Raw genomic sequence first — 16008 nt, forward strand, 5'->3', positions numbered from 1 at the left:
TTAATCAAGTAGGTTTAGTGTGATTCTTTCCCTTTGACAATTCACCGTTTTTTTGTTGTCAAAGTTTGGAAGGGGAGGTGTCATTGTGTTTAGGGTTCGAACCTGAGGTCACTAATCTACAAACAAATGCTCTTACCATTGAGCTATGGACCCATTGGCTTGACAATTCACCATTTGAGTACTAATTAATCCAGAAAAAGTCTTATGTGCTGAGGGCGTGAGGTTGATTCTTTGGAATTAATGAAAATTATTTCCTTGAACTGATAAAATGCAAATTTGGTATTACACAGTAGCCATATAACAGCAAGAACAAGCAGAAATATTACAATACATGTAGAAATATTACAACGCAAAAGTTGATAGTAAAGTTCCAACTTCTAAGAACAGTCTCCTCTTCCGTTGTCATCTTTCTTCTCTCTCTGTCTCTCTCCATGTAGTAATTTATTCTAACCAATGCATAACTTCTATACTTTCATCCCTTAACAATATGGGCTTAGGTGAAAGAACACTAGGCTAGCTTTAGGGAACCAGAGGAGGGAGTGGCTTCCCAAGGAAAGGATGTGGAGGAAATGTTGGAATGGGTGGAGGAAGTGGCTTCTTGAAAATAGGATGGGGAAATGGTTTCTTGTATACGGGAATTGGTGGAGGCAGTGGCTTCTTATAGATTGGAACAGGAGGTAGAGATGGCTTCTTGAATTTTGGAAGGGGATGAAAAAATGGCTTCTTTACAAATGGTTTTCCTTCCACAACTGGTACCGGCGGATGACCCGGCTTCTTGAAGGGTGGAATCTTGAAGACTGGAACAGGTGGAGGGAGTGGCTTCTTGAAGATTGGAACTGAAGGAGGGATTGGCTTCTTGAAGGGTGGAGGGAGTGGCTTCTTGAAGATTGGAACTGGTGGTGGAAGTGGCTTCTTGAAGAAGGGCTTTGGTGGAAATGGCTTCTTTACAATTGGAATCTTAGGTAGAGGGTGTTTCTTAAAGACAAACTTCCCTTCTTCATTGAGCTCTGCAGCCTCTGTTTGCAGCTCTTCAATTTGGACATGTGCACAAAGAGATGCAGAAGAATGTTACTTATCAGAAAAACAATTAACAAAAAAACAAAACAAAACAAAACCTAGAGATTTCAGTAAGTAATTCAAAATAATGAGGAGCAATGAAGGGGCCTGTTTTGTAACTTTTGTTACTGTATTGTGCTACATTGCGAGAGCTGTCAAGTAGCGTAAGTAGCTTCCTTCTAAAAGAAAATTTGTAGTGTAATCAAGTAGCCTAAAACTAATATATAATTACATACACACACATATAAATATATATATATATACACACAGATTTTCTCCTATGTGGACCTCTGGACGTTTTAACCGTGCGGACGCCATGTATTTTCTACTACCCCTCTTTGTTCTCCTCCATGTTTACAATGGCATCCGCAAGGTAATAATGTGCGGAGGTCTGATGAAAGAACTCTATATATATTATATATCTCACCTGAATAAGCTTTGTCTAGTGCTTGTTCTCCAGCTTCCTCAATAGTCTCTGCATTGCTGTAGCAGAAGCTTACAGCAAACAAGCACAACCAGAGACCCAGAAGGGCCCTTTGGAAAGCAAGACGGGTCTGCATTGAAAAACCCTGCAACACTAAAATGGTATAGAAGTAGTAAATCCAACTTTTACAAGTTGGTTAAGCTGGCTTTGGTGCTTTTTATCAGTTCCAGCAACCTTCTTATTTATAGTAAGTTAGATGAACTGTTTTAGGAGGCTCATGTGCTTGCACTTAATTATTAATTGAGGGATTGATGTCAACTTCATTAAGATTGAAAAGGATCTTAGTACCAAGAGGCAACATGCTCACCGGCTTTGCAGTTCAAATGGTATTTATTTTCGTTCACCGACTTTCCACTTCCCTAACTTCTACCAGCATTCTGCTTTCCTGCTTGTTCAAGTTTGTTAAATGGCATTAATGTTGAGTAAGACTAATTGAGCCTTCTGAGTATCAAAGGATATGCTACTAACTATGAAGTCACATTTGGGTACTAATCCAAAGCTTAATTTGTCATGTCATGTTGGGGGAATAATATTTAGTGATCCTTTAGATAATAATGACATGTTTACTAACTTGTAATCAAAACAATAAGAATGAACCGAAAGGACTAAGAGTCTGAATCAATCATTCTCACGATGATTTTCTTCCAATATTTATTCACCTAGTTGATATATTACAGGGACACGCTAGTACCTTGTTGGAAATACAAATTTTTTTTTTTCTCTTAAGAAATAAAAGAAATTAAAAATATGCTTAAATATACAAACAAAATTTTATAACTTATTTTGATGTCCGTAGCATATATACTCAGTAAAAACAAAAGTTACTACCATTACTTGTTTCCTTATATTGCAGGACTTCAGATAAAGCCAATGATTCTGTACCTCTTTCAACTCTTAAGCAATATTAATAATGTATGTTGGATTTCTTGAGCTACCAAATATAATCTAGACGTCTAAGCGTCCAGGTTCTCTCAAATTGCTCATTAAAATTTTCATCAAATAGTGTGTGGGAAAATATGACAAGGAGGTGTGAATGGAAGCATTCTTATTTAATACTATACCCTAGGTCCCTAATTAATTAATCATGTGGTTCTAGTAACACAATTTCGACAAAAAAAGAAAAGAACTAGTAACACAAGGAGGTGTGAGGTGAGGGACACATTGAGAAAAATTTCTTATATATGCTACTGGGTACTAGCTACGAGGTTATATTTTTTAGAAATTCTTTGGTGTGACGATTATCACTTGAGCTAGAAGTCCTTGCATGTTACCAATCTATTTATATTATAACATCTGTATCTATTAATTAATACTATACCCTTTTTTTACGATTAATACTATATTCATGACTATTTTTTTACAATAAGCATCCTAACTAAGAGTGCAAACTCAGAATAACCAAAAATAGATCAAGCTTGAAAAAACCAAGCCATAACAATACAAATAAAGACAGAAAATTAGCTCCCAGGGTCGCTCTCTTGCTAAGCAAGGAGAGCCGCACGTCATATATAGGGTTCCCCCTCAAGGTTAGCCACCGCCCATGCGTCCAGTCGCTGTCATTCCTCCTTTGCCCGCGATAGGTGTCGTCATCATCTCTCCTTCTCGCCTTACGACTTGCCACGAGCGACTAGGTTTATCTCTCCCTTCTCCACTCCGGCTCATCACAGGTGCTAATCGACTGGTCCCTTGAGATTTTATTGGTTTGGTTTGGTATCGATTGTGAGCACAGTCGGAATTAGGGCTCTCTGCACTAGACCCACCCTCGCGCCACCCACCAACTAGTTTCACTCTCTGTGACTCTGGGTTCCTACTGGTGTTTTCCTAAGCTTGCTAGTGTTATGGTAATTCTTTGGATTTTTGCTCTCCTGTCTCTATCTTTCTCCTTCGCATGTTGTGGTTTTTATATTCATCTTGGCTCGGTGGTTTGATTGGAAATTCTAGTCTCTGCTATGAATGTATTAACCATCGTACGTTCCGTGATCTCAGAAACCTCTTACAAGACAAAACACTAGATATTATTTTTCTTACTGAGACTCGTACAACTGCTGTCCAAATTACGTGAAGGGTTGGTCCGAAGACTTGGTGTGGGTGGAGTCCTCTGTGTTTCCCGTGAAGGGTTCTCTGGTGGTCTCTGTATTCTTTGGAAGTTTGGTTTACAAGTTGTGTTGCTTTCATCCTCTTTGGGACATATTGATGCTCGGGTTACCTTTCCTAATTCCTTTGTTACACGAATTATGACTGGGTTCTATGGTCATCCTGACCCTACTCGACAGATTCATTCTTGGGAGCTTCTTTGTCGTTTGAGTTAGGTGGATATTGGTCCATGGATGTGTTGCGGTGACTTCAATGAGATTCTGTCTGTGGACAAAATAAATGGCCCTTGTCTCTGCTTCGTCGGTTAAATCGAAGATTTTCAACGGGTAATTGACGCCTGTAATCTGTTATCATTTGATTTTTTGGGTCATCCTTTTACCTGGACAAACAAGCACAAAGATAACGCCAATGTTCAAGCGCGATTAGACAGATGCTTTAGTAATTTAGCCTTGTTCCAGCAGTAAGGCAATTTCACCATCTACCATCTTTCAGCATATTCTTCTTATCATCACCCAATTTTTCTCCTCCCCGACGTACGGCCTAGTGTTGATGTTTGGTGTCATCGGAGTACACGTCGTTTTCAATTTGAGGAACAATGGACAACTAATGAAGATTGTTAAAGAATAATTCAAGAAGGGTGGCATTGTCAGGAATCTTCTACGACTAATCTTGTCATCTATGCTAAGTGCCTATCAAAGTGGAAAAGTTAAAAATTCAGTCATATGAATTCCAAAATTCAATCTCTGCCCCCTCTGAAGCCATTCTCCAGAAAAATTGGTTGCAAATGAGCTCGACAGGTTACTGGAACTCAATGAACTATATTGGCGCCAACGTTCTGGTGACGGTAACACTTCATATTTTCATAAGATTGCCGATCACAGAGCCAAAATTAATTCTATGGCACAGATTTTTTATGCTAATAATGTATTACAGATTTTTGAGCCAAAACCCTGCAACACTAAAATGGTATAAAATTAGTAAATCTAACTTTTACAAGTTGGTTATGCTGGCTTTGGTGCTTTTTATCAGTTCCAGCAACCTTGTTATTTATAGTAAGTTAGGTGAACTGTTTAGGAGGCTCATGTGCTTGCACTTAATTATTAATTGAGGGATTGATGTCAACTTCATTAAGATTGAAAAGGATCTTAGTACAAAAAGGCAACATGCTCACCGGCTTTTGCAGTTCAAATGGTATTTATTTTCATTCACTGACTTTCCACTTCCCTAACTTCTACCAGCATTTTGCTTTCCTGCTTGTTCAAGTTTGTCAAATGCCATTAATGTTGAGTAAGACTAAGTGAGCCTTCTGAGTATCAAAGGATATGCTACTAACTATGAAGTCACATTTTGGCATTTGGGTACTAATCCAAAGCTTATTTTGTCATGTCATGTTGGGGGAATAATATTTAGTGATCCTTTAGATAGTAATGACATGTTTACTAACTTGTAATCAAAACAATAAGAACGAACCGAAAGGACTAAGAGTCGGAATCAATCATTCCCACGATGATTTTCTTCCACTGTTTATTCACCTAGTTGATATATGACAGGGACACGCTAGTACCTTGTTGGAAATACAATTATTTTATTTTTTTTCTCTTAAGAAATAAAAGAAATTAAAAATATGCTTAAATATACAAACAAAAATTTATAACTTATTTTGATGTCCGTAGCATATATACTCAGTAAAAACAAAAGTTACTACCATTACTTGTTTCGTTATAATTATATTGCAGGACTTCAGATAAAACCAATGATTCTGTACCTCTTTCAACTCTTAAGCAATATTAATAATGTATGTTGGATTTCTTGAGCCACCAAATATAATCTAGACGTCTAAGCGTCCAGGTTCTCTCAAATTGCTCATTAAAATTTTCATCAAATAGTGTGTGGGAAAATATGACGAGGTGTGAATGGAAGCATTCTTATTTAATACTAGGGTTAATACCTTTTTAGTCACTGGATTTTGCACAAAAATTCATTTTGGTTACTAAGAACAAAATTTAGCCAAATTAGTCACTGTGTTTCCCAAAATTCACAATTTATAGACATTTTGTTAAGTGCAATTTTTATATTTTTAACTTTTTTATGAAGCACCTTCAATCTTCTTCCTCTAACTCAACAGGTTAGGGTATATTGTGCTATTAGGGTTTAATAAATTGGGGGAAATTTTGGGTTGAAATTGGAATTGTGATGTATAAGGTCACAAATTAGATGCTATATTGAAGCCTGAATCGATTGAGTGAGAACCATATTGCGAATTTGGATGGCAAGGAGACGTAATCAAGGTGATAGAGCACCAAAATATATTGGTAAGTTGTTGATTTCATTTTAATTTGGTTCATTTTTATTTTTCTCATACCTCAACAATTTCAATTTCAACCGAAGATTTCTCCCAATTTGTTAAACCCTAATAGCACAATATACCCTAACTCGTTGAGTTAGAGGAAGAAGATTGAAGGTGCTTCATAAATAAAAATAAAAATAAAAACTGCACTTAACGGAAGACAACGGAATGTCTATAAATTGTAAACTTTGGGAAACACAATGACTAATTTGGCTAAATTTTTTTCTCAGTGACCAAATTGAATTTTCAGGTCCCTAATACATTAATCATGTCGTCCACCAATTATATCATGTGAACTAGTAACACAATGTTTCAACCACCAAAAAAAAAATTTAATAACACAATGAGGTGTGACATGAGGGGCACATTGAGAAAAATTTCTTATATATGCTACTAGGGTACTAGCTACGAGGTCATATTTTTTAGAAAATCTTAGGTGTGACGGTTATCACTTAAGCTACAAGTCCTTGCATGTAACCAATCTATTTATATTATAACACATGCCTCTATTATTAGTATTATACCCTCTTTTATGATTAATACTATACCATATTCGCGACTTATCAATTATGACACATACTCTTGTTATAATACGTGTAGTTAGATGTAGAAGATTACATAATAAATCTTAATTGGTGATGCTTTTGGGGAAGTAGCATAGTTAGTGATACTTTAAAATCGAATTATTTCTTCAATATCTATCCAACTGGGCCCCATAATATCCTAGCGTGAGAAAGTTGGGAGACAAATTGAGGAAAAAGTGGTTGGATTCTAAGGCCTAGTTTGGGATTGCTGTCACTTTTAAAAAAAGTTGCTTCAGCTGTGCTTTGAAAATAATTAGCTGTAAAGTAAATCAGCTCCATGTTTGGTAAACAATATTTTTAAAGTGCTGTTAGTACAAAAAGCAATATAAAAAACGTTTGGTAAATTTTAATATAAAATTGTTGTAACTGTAAATAATGACTAAAATAGACATGATGTTAAAAGTGTTATGCACTAATCATGTGGTGGTAGTTGTAGTGATGGAGTGGAGGTGATGGTGGTGATGAAGGTGGAGTTGGTGGTGGTGGGGATGGTGGTTGTGGAGGTGGTGGTGGATTTGGAGGGTTTGGAGGAGGAGGTGGTGGTGGTGGTTGTGGTGGTGGTGGTGGTGATGGTGGTAGTGGTGGAGGAGGTGGTGGATGAGGTGGTGGTGGCAGAGGATGAGGAGGATGAGGATGTGGTGGTGGTGGTGATGTTGGTTGTGGAGGTGGTGGTGGATTTGGAGGTTTTGGAGGAGGTGGTGGTTGTGGAGGTGGAGGTGGAGGTGGAGGAGGTAGTGGTGGAGGTGGTGGAGGAGGTGGAGTAGGTTGTGTTTGTGGTGGTGGTAGTGGAGGATGAGGAGGAGGATGTGGTGGTGGTGGTGGTGGCGACGGTGGTTGTGGAGGTAGTGAATATGTGGTGATGCAAGTGGTGGAGTTGGATGTGGAAGTGGAGGTGGTGTCATTTTTTAAAATGAATGACGGTATTTTGGGAATTAAAAAAATTCATTAAATGTTCATCTCTGCTTCTTTTGAAAGCAGCTTTGAAAAGCAACACAAAGCCTGCTTTTAAAAGCTGCTGTCAAAAAGGCCATTGCTTTTAAAATAATCGGGATATTTTCTTTTTACCAAACACCTTAAACTGCTTAACTTTAAAGTGAAGCAAGTTTTTGGTGAAAAAAAGCAAATCCCAAACGGGGCCTAAAGCTTCCCAACAATATTCAGTCACCAAAATCATTCCCAAATTGTATTTGCTCAATTATGAATAAACAAAAAAAATTACAATACACAGTCAAAAACAATTACTTCCATTAGTATTTTCCTTCCAGATGCATGAATATCTCTTGCAGGACTTGAGATAAGGCAAGAAAAGTTCGGGTTAACAGCTGTGCTAATAAGTCCATAATTCAATAACAAAGCTTATGCAAATTCAGTACCCATTGATGCTTATCCCTATTTATACCATCTCACATTCCTGTACTCAAAATTGAAATCTCAATGATTATTATATTCCTCAAATGCATCTTAGAATATAGTTGGATACATAAACCAGAAAAGAGAAAAGATAACTTCTACGATTAGAACGTAGTGCATACTTGGATATATCTTATAAAGCAAGTCCATAATCGCAGAGTCACCATATGTCCTTGGGAGGAATTGAAGAAGATGAACAAGTTACAACACCTTCCTGCATTCATCTATTCTTAAAAGTAGCTACTCCATCACGTTGGCCATTTGCAACGACTTCTCCTCGATGTCAGCCGGCAATGATTTCTCTTCTTTGTTTGACCAAGTATGCTTGTCAGCCATCTGATAAAGAAAGTGGAAAATGGGAAATGGTTATGATGGTTCCTACAATATAGAAGGAAAATAAAAGAGACAAGTGGATGTATGGACATGCATACGACTGTCAGCAAAATGCATGTCGAGTATGAATCTAGTAACAGTCATGCCGCGAGTACAAATGGTAAAGGTTCAGTCAACTTAAGACAAATTTTACTAACAAAAAACAGTCTACAAAGTTGACAATCTGACATTATTAATCGATATTAAAAGCAGAGAATGCATTTCAACTATAACAGAGAAAAAAGCAAGTTCCGATAGTCATCTCAACAGGATTTAATTAGCCCCTTCTATCCATTAGCAAGGAAGTTTCGACCATGTATTTGAACTTCTCCCAGCACTTATAACTAAAGCCTCTAGGATGGACAACATTGATCCAACAGAGAAGGCCAAAAGAAAGAATATGTTGAGGTGAGAAATTATGTTCTCCTATTGATCCACCTATTTGAGTAATTCATAAAAATGCTCCTATTTGATCCACCTATTTCCTTCAGTTGTACACTGAGCTCCAAGTAGCACTGCTTCCTTCAACTGTGGTTGTGTATTTATTCCAAAAAAAAAAATGGCACTGTATATTTATAACTAAACCAAATCAAAGGCAGGCTTTTTCCAAAGGAACTGTAATTTCAACCACACCTTTGTTAGGCTACAATAACTATCGGAGGAATTCTTGAGCTCAGTCGAGCTCCATCATACCAAAACTCAAATTATATAACCCCTCCATAACAATTATCAAATAATTTATAAATCTTAAGGATATGGAACAGCAGTTATTTAAGTTATATTGTACCATGCAACAGACAGACAGGAAATCCGTTTTGAAAAGAAAGAAAAAATTAGTATTTACTTTCAGATGTTATGTTGCTTAGTTGGCACTCTTTATTCGCCCTTCGCTCTAATTTCAGATCTCGTTGTCGGTCTATTTTTACTTTCAACTTTAGCATCCGTGCAGTTCAAGTAGCTGAACTATAGGATACTTTTATAGATTTGGTGCTTACAGGGGTCCCTAATCTAAAGATATCCCAAACTATGCAACAAAACAAGTCAATAACAATATTGAAAGCTTTGAATTATTAAAATATTTAAAAGTCACCCAAATTGAAATAAAAAGTACTACTGCAGGAAAATGAAGGAAACAGAGATTTGACTTCAGGGAAGAATTAATGTATTTGACTGCAGTGAGGACTATTTGCGTTCAAATTTCAACTTAAAAGGGCATAGCATGAATTGGCATAAACTCAACTCAATGTACTATGGCATTCATTAGTTCTATACTCTTTTCTTTTTATTTTCTAATACCTGGTGAGCAGGAGTTTGCTGGCGAGCTTGAACTTGAGGCAGTTTTCGAAACAAAGGAGGCTAAGAGTGATATTGATAGCTGGAAGAACTGCATAGAAACCCAAATCCCCGTACTTGCATTGTTAGAAAATCAGTTCTGCTGAATCCAACTTTCAATAGAGATCATTTTTAAAATGAATCGCAGAGAAATGATGTTCTCCATTGCAATTTCCAGATTCTGGTTCAAGAAAAGCAAAAGCTGCAATAAGGCAAACTCTTAAAAATTCCTGCTATTTCAAGACCATGTCTCTGGAAACTACTTATAAAATTAAAATCAAACACAAAATTGTGTCTAAATCCATTGCTTTTAATACATGTGCGACCAAAATTATTCCTTCAAACTATTGGACAAAATCCAGAGAATATATTACTTGTCCAACAATCGATCCACATCACGCCCCACAACTAAAGACTTCCAAAAACCTAAAAATATCATTACAATTGTAATGGAAAAACACTTTCAAAGCAGAAAATTATGGGTCTTTCTTAAGATTCCAAATTCTTGATGCCCAAACCTTTATATATGCCTACTTGGCATCACACTCATAAGTCATTGTGTATTCCACTCGTGGCCATCAGATCATAATAACATCCCTCACTTTTACCAACATCAACGATCAGAACACAATTGTGGACAAAATCAACTGAAAATAGTAAGAGCATTCAAGTAAAATCTTCCTTGTCAGGAACAAAACATTACGTTGATAGTTCTTTTTTTCTTTTCTTTTTTTAATGAGAATTACTCTTGATGGTTGGTCATTACCAATTTATAATCCAAAATAAATAGCCATCCGAATTCTTATGGTAGCTACTTCTAATGATACAATGCCTTACCATCCAGCACATTATACTAGATTCAGGATATGAGTGATCAACAATGCATCAATAAAAGTAGAAACACACTAAAGAGTAAACAGTCGAAACATGTATAACATGACAAAACAAAACTTGTATGCATATATCCCCTGCTTGCACAAAACATTTTCCAATGTCAGTGAAAGCACTAATGTTTCACGTTGAAAAACAAAAACAGCTACAGAAACACAATACCAACATGTTAGTATTGATCCAATTTCCAGCTTGACTATTGATGATTAAATATTTACACTTCTGGGGCCAGCTGAATAATAGTTTAGAAAATAAAAAGTAAAAAGTCATATATGTTCGGAAGGAGCTCCATTTAAGTATGACTAGTAAGGTTTAGCATAAAATACCCAAATAGTTAAGCCTTCACTTCCACTTGTTTTGGTCCATGCTCTTGAGGCAAAAATCCAGGCCCTGGCCTCCTCTCACTTTCCACAGAAGATCCATACTTCTTCTTCTCGTATAATGGATTTGAGGTCAAGATCCTCATACCTGAATTCCCATTGATCTCCAAAACTTCAGGCAACCCATTAATACACCCCTTCGACATACCAACATCAATCCGAATTGCTCTCTCTTCGCAAACGCCATTAATCCCAAACTCTTGAATGGTATGACCCATGATCATCCTCTTAGCGCCAGGAATTGTAGATAAAACATGTTCAAGAGCTGAACAATCACACTTCTCCGCAAATTCATGCGAAAAATTCCTCAACCAAACCACGGCATTCCTCCCATGACAATACTCGGGTGCAGATCTGCCCTTCAATCCATGAACCCAATCCCTCACCTCCGCATTGATCCTCTCCAGGCCATAAGAAACGTGTGCGGCCAAAAGCCCGCCATGGACGAAAACCGAATCTCCAACAACCAATACAGTCAAGTTCTTGGACAAGAACCGGGACGAAATGGGACCATTTGGCCTCAATGCTGCAATTCTAGCCCTAAACCCATCTACAAACTCTTCCTTGATTTTCTTAAACCCTAGAGGGACCCCATCAAAGGGATCTTTGGGCTCTTCCAAGCCTTTACAAAGCGATTTCATTCGGTTCCCAATGCAATACCAATCGGCCCAATCCCTAAACTCATCCAAACCCTTGTGAGTCACATACCTGAAATCTCCTTCGACGTTCATGATCTCGTGGTTCCCGTGCATTGTAATCACCGTGCCGCCGCATCTCGCAGCTTCTCGTCTCAATTTCTCGAGATAATAAAGGATTTTGAGCTCGTCGCCGCCACGGTCAAGCACGTCGCCGATCTGGACCAAGGTGGACGACCCTCCGACCCATTTACCCGACTCCGGGTCGATCAATTTAGCGAGTCTCAGCGATTCCTTGGTCTTCTCCAAGTCGCCGTGGAGATCGCCGATGGCAATCAAGCGGTCCTGCGGGGGATAATAGGTCTGCAACGGTGGGGGCGAGGGAAGAAGATCGCCGCCGAGGTTACGGTGGTAAGGGAGGGCATTTTGGTCATTTTGAGGCAAGAGGAAGAGGCCGCCACTGACGGAAAAGTCGATAAAGGTATCGACGAAGGAGGAGAGGAGATTGGGAACGTCTTTACATGCGCTTGAGGAGGAAGACTCCTTGGCTGGGGCTGCTGCAGGTGGTGGCGCGCGGTCGTCTTCCATTTTTTCCGCGAGCAGTCTTTTCTTTACCGAGTCCAAGATTGTTTTTAATGGTGTATGAAACTGCTTCTGAAATTGCCTATGAACTTGTGGGTAACTTTCCACTTGTATAAAATAAAAAATTTAGAAGAATGTTGACTTGGACTATTAAAAATCATCACATATGCAATGAACAATTAAAAATCATCACATATGCAATGAACAATTAAAAATCATCACTATGTGCTAATGCGAGTTTGGCTAATTGGTCAATGCAATGTGTTCGAGGAAAAGAAGGAGTTGCTACTGTGCCTCAATTCGTATCTAGTAAATTGAATACGTAAGTGCTTCCTAAAAAGCATTGGGTTATTTTGTTCAACTATCCAACTCTCTTAGAAAACACTAGGCATTTAAGTAAGTAGTTCTACCCAACTCTCTTCTAGGTTAGGCTTAGGGATATAGAAACCTTAAAAATACTTTCGGCATGTTTACAAATCCATAATTAAATTAGGAGGAATTGAATTGATGAGGAGTTGGAAATTAGTCATTAAAAAAAAGTGTAATGAAGTTGGTTTCTCGTAAAGGGAAAAATGAAATTCAAAGTAGATGGAGGTGTCTTTGTTTCCCATGAGCTACGATAACCTTTTCCATTTACTAACATTGACAAGTAACCCATGCCCCTTTTTCTTCAAACCAATCACCTCCTAACTGCCACAACTCAATTTTCTTTTGATCCATCTGGTGTAAAGCTTCGAGAGAAGTTAGAATGTGTGTGTGTGGTCAAACATGGTTACGTGATACCGAGTGAAAGCATCGTAGCTGAAAAGCCGTCCAAAAAGAAAACAAAAATAAGGAAGCTGATTACCAAATTAATTAAAATATTAATTTAAGATATGAAATAATAAAGCTAACGTCATTACTATTTTGAAATTCTGTTATCAGTTCTTATCTGGGACAGACTTGGACATCCCTTCTCTCTCCAAATAAACGAGAGAGATAGGGAGAGGGAGAGGGAGAGAGAAATGGCGGCAAATTTTCTGGCAAAGCTTCTTATTGCCGCGGCGGTACTGCTGCCGTCGGTGGTTCTCTGCAGTTTTTCCACCACTCTTTACTCTGGAGAGAGCTTTTCCAACAAACCACAGAGTGGAACTGAGTCAACTCAGAGCTCGAGACCGAGTCCGGAATGGAAGGATGTTGCAGCAGTCCTCTAGTGATGGCGGTGTCGTCAAATTCCCCGTTGGAAGGACCTTCGATCCATACGTAGTTGGGTATAATTTCTGCCAAATTCAGTAATTAATCAATCAATTTCTTTAAAAAAATTTGCTTGCAAATGTCACATAACATGTTTTGCTAAAATATATAAAAATTGTTAGGTAGCCCACGTCTTGGTTTTGAATGAGCCATGATTAAACAATATAATATTTATTTATGATATGATATGGCGGTGACAAAGAACCTTCTAATTCATTGACTCAAAACCAGACATATAATAGGTCAATTTCTTCTTAGAAATATATTTTTATACACACACGCAACCAAGATATCAAGGGGATTTGAACTTATAATAGGTCAATTTCTTCTTAGAGATATATTTTTATACACACACGCAACCAAGATATCATGGGGATTTGAACTTGAGACCTCTAGCCTGCAAGTTAAGGCCATTTTTCACTGAGCTAGACCCGTTGACTATTTTAGCGAGTAATCTTAAAGGGACATAATCGTATAATTACTTTCTAACATTTTTTCATTTTTTATTATTTTATTTTTTGGATTTTGGGTTTTCCTCAATTTTACTTATACTTGACATGGGTTTCATACTTTCAGATGATTTAATGCAATGTTGCCTTGGTTTCCCATGAGAATGAAAATTGAAACCCAATGCGGATGGAGGTGTCTCTTGGTTTCCCTCGAGCCATGAAACTCTTTCCAAGAGTGAATTTACTAAAAGATTTACAAGTACACTTTTACAAGCACAAAAACACCATAGAGTTGATTCAAACACTCGCACATTAAACTGAGAAAAAGATTTACATAACTTCCACTTCAGTCTGTCCTCTGCCATCCAACGAACACTCAAGTCTACCCCTGAGTGCAATCCTTAGCCAAATGCCCCGGCTGCTTGCAATTGAAACAACACTGGGCCTTCGATTTTGGACAATCCCTACGCAAATGTCCGACCTCACTACAGTTGTAACACTCACTTGTTCTTGTCTGTTGAGCATGTATAGCTGCTCGGCCTCTCTGCCTCTTTCCAGTTCCACCATGTTCACCTGAGGCACACATACATTGAGCTGACGCCTTCCCTTTTCCTCTGTAATCTCTTTGTCTGTTTTGGTGTTGTATGTACAGCTCAATAGTCTTCTCAACTGCGATGGCGCAGTCTACCACTTCAGTTAAGGTTTGGAGTCTCAAGTTAACCACTGAACTTCTAATGTCATCAACCAATCCCAACTCAAACTTTCGTGCTTTCTGCACCTCAGTCATTGGTTGTGCGAAACGAAGCAACTTCGAAAATTTAGCCTCGTAGTCACCCACAGACATAGAGCCCTGCTCAAGACTCAAGAAAGAAGCCTCCAGCCTATCTTTCGCAGGAAAATACTTGGCATAGAAAACCGTCTTGAACCCTTCCCAGTCCATCAGTGATACGTCTTCAGCTTTCTTAACTTCATCCCACCAAGATCGAGCTTTACCTTGCAAGAGAAAAACAGTCAACTCTTTCTTTTCAACCTCAGAGCACTCCATCATTTCGAACAAGTTCTCTATATTACCAAACCACTCATCAGCTTTCATGTAGCTCCTAGTTCCATAAAAAGGTTCTGCACCCAGTTCTCTCAGTTCCCTGACCAACTCAACAATTCTGGATGAGTCGGCATGTCCCGTAATAGTTGGAACAATAGGTTCAGGTTCCATATCTGGTATACCGGAAAATCTCAACAACGGCTGTCAAGCCTCATATCAAATTGAGGATCACAACCAGTATAACAACTTTTGTAAAGGGACTTTACCTAAAAAATTACTGGAAGCGACCGGAAACGCCGTCGGAAAGTCGCGGCTCGAGGGCCGATCTTCACGGTGTCGATCCGGCTTCCACGGTGGAACAATGGAGACGGCGTCAGCATGAAAAATGTTCCTTGCAAGAAGAGGAACAAAACCCAACAAACGGTGGCCGTAAACGGCCGGAAAGCTGCTCAAACAGTAACGAGAACTGTGGCAAAGTATTGACTTTCGATCAAGTATTCGCCTTGCACAGCACAGCGACTGTCTGGGCTGGGGCTGGGTCTTGGTCGGGATAGGTAGAAGGAACGAACGCTTTGGTTTAAGAATCACGGCGATAGGAGGGCAGACAAAGCCGGAATCACGTCGGAAAGTTGCTACAATATATATTTTGGTTTTTCGATTCAATTAGAACATAACAAGTTAAAGCAGTTATTAGAAGTACATACCTGAGTTTGAATTGAGAGTTGAGAAGATTGGATTGCTGTTGTGGTTTCTGCTCTGCTTCCACACAAACGGAGAGAGAGAAGATAGAGAAGGAGGTCTGCAGATTCTCTACTGAGTGAGGAGGGCGCCACCAGTGGGTGGGGGACCGGATTTTGGGGTCGGGCAGGGGGATAAGAAATCAGGGGGAGGGGGTTTGGGTGGTTGCTTGTGGGGGTAAGGGGGATGGGTTTGGGGTGGAGGGTGGCTGTGGGGGGTTGGGGGGGATGGATTTAGGGGTTGGAGGTGGGGGGGCGCTGGTTTGGGGAATTTTTTTTTTTTGGTTTTTTTTTGGTCTTTGTTTCTTCAATTTTTCCAAAAATAATATTTAATCAATTAAATTTTTTTTAAAAACTAAAAATGTGGGACATGTAGTGCC

General features: G+C 38.7%; 3 protein-coding genes across 10 annotated transcripts; all 3 read right to left on the minus strand.

The window, feature by feature from the left end:
• Positions 1-237: 237 nt before the first annotated feature.
• Positions 238-1691, minus strand: LOC110768777 (uncharacterized). The gene is made up of 2 exons (XM_088248054.1): positions 1484-1691; positions 238-1028 (listed from the first exon to the last, which is right to left on the minus strand). Exons 1-2 carry the CDS (start codon positions 1614-1616, stop codon positions 520-522), a joined length of 642 nt encoding a protein of 213 aa, XP_088104180.1. The 5' UTR covers positions 1617-1691; the 3' UTR covers positions 238-519.
• Positions 1692-7921: 6230 nt separating this feature from the next.
• Positions 7922-12354, minus strand: LOC110769589 (Calcineurin-like metallo-phosphoesterase superfamily protein). 4 transcript variants are annotated; one of them, XR_002528600.2, is made up of 3 exons: positions 10897-12354; positions 9644-9860; positions 7922-8311 (listed from the first exon to the last, which is right to left on the minus strand). XR_002528600.2 is itself a non-coding variant. In XM_021973605.2 (2 exons), the coding sequence occupies exon 1, from the start codon at positions 12171-12173 to the stop codon at positions 10905-10907; it is 1269 nt and encodes a 422-aa protein (XP_021829297.1). In that variant the 5' UTR covers positions 12174-12352; the 3' UTR covers positions 7922-8311; positions 10897-10904. The 4 variants fall into 4 exon arrangements, 1 of the variants encoding a protein (XP_021829297.1); XR_002528599.2 differs by having other exon boundaries at positions 9644-9881; XR_002528598.2 differs by having other exon boundaries at positions 9644-9731; positions 10897-12352.
• A 1708-nt stretch (positions 12355-14062) lies between these two features.
• On the minus strand, positions 14063-15897 carry LOC110769588 (uncharacterized). 5 transcript variants are annotated; one of them, XM_088248399.1, is made up of 3 exons: positions 15596-15831; positions 15158-15461; positions 14063-15064 (listed from the first exon to the last, which is right to left on the minus strand). In XM_088248399.1, exon 3 carries the CDS (start codon positions 15060-15062, stop codon positions 14232-14234), a length of 831 nt encoding a protein of 276 aa, XP_088104525.1. In that variant the 5' UTR covers positions 15063-15064; positions 15158-15461; positions 15596-15831; the 3' UTR covers positions 14063-14231. The 5 variants fall into 5 exon arrangements, 3 of the variants coding, with proteins under 3 accessions (XP_088104525.1, XP_021829290.2, XP_021829289.2); XR_015833678.1 differs by having other exon boundaries at positions 14704-14842; positions 14921-14991; positions 15158-15841; XM_021973598.2 differs by having other exon boundaries at positions 14063-14842; positions 14921-15833.
• Between the last annotated feature and the right edge of the window lie 111 nt (positions 15898-16008).

Source organism: Prunus avium, chromosome 2, assembly GCF_965620075.1.
Source record: "Prunus avium chromosome 2, drPruAviu1.hap1.1, whole genome shotgun sequence".
In the NCBI taxonomy this organism is placed as follows: domain Eukaryota; kingdom Viridiplantae; phylum Streptophyta; class Magnoliopsida; order Rosales; family Rosaceae; genus Prunus; species Prunus avium.

What these genes read in the sequence shown, in the direction of transcription:
- LOC110768777 (XM_088248054.1), bottom strand. Translation starts at nt 1,616, where the DNA reads ATGCAGACCCGTCTTGCTTTCCAAAGGGCCCTTCTGGGTCTCTGGTTG. An exon ending in ACTAGACAAAGCTTATTCAG is followed by an intron (nt 1,029 to 1,483) that starts GTGAGATATATA and finishes TCCAAATTGAAG; the next exon opens with AGCTGCAAACAGAGGCTGCA.
- LOC110769589 (XM_021973605.2), bottom strand. Translation starts at nt 12,173, where the DNA reads ATGGAAGACGACCGCGCGCCACCACCTGCAGCAGCCCCAGCCAAGGAG.
- LOC110769588 (XM_088248399.1), bottom strand. Translation starts at nt 15,062, where the DNA reads ATGGAACCTGAACCTATTGTTCCAACTATTACGGGACATGCCGACTCA.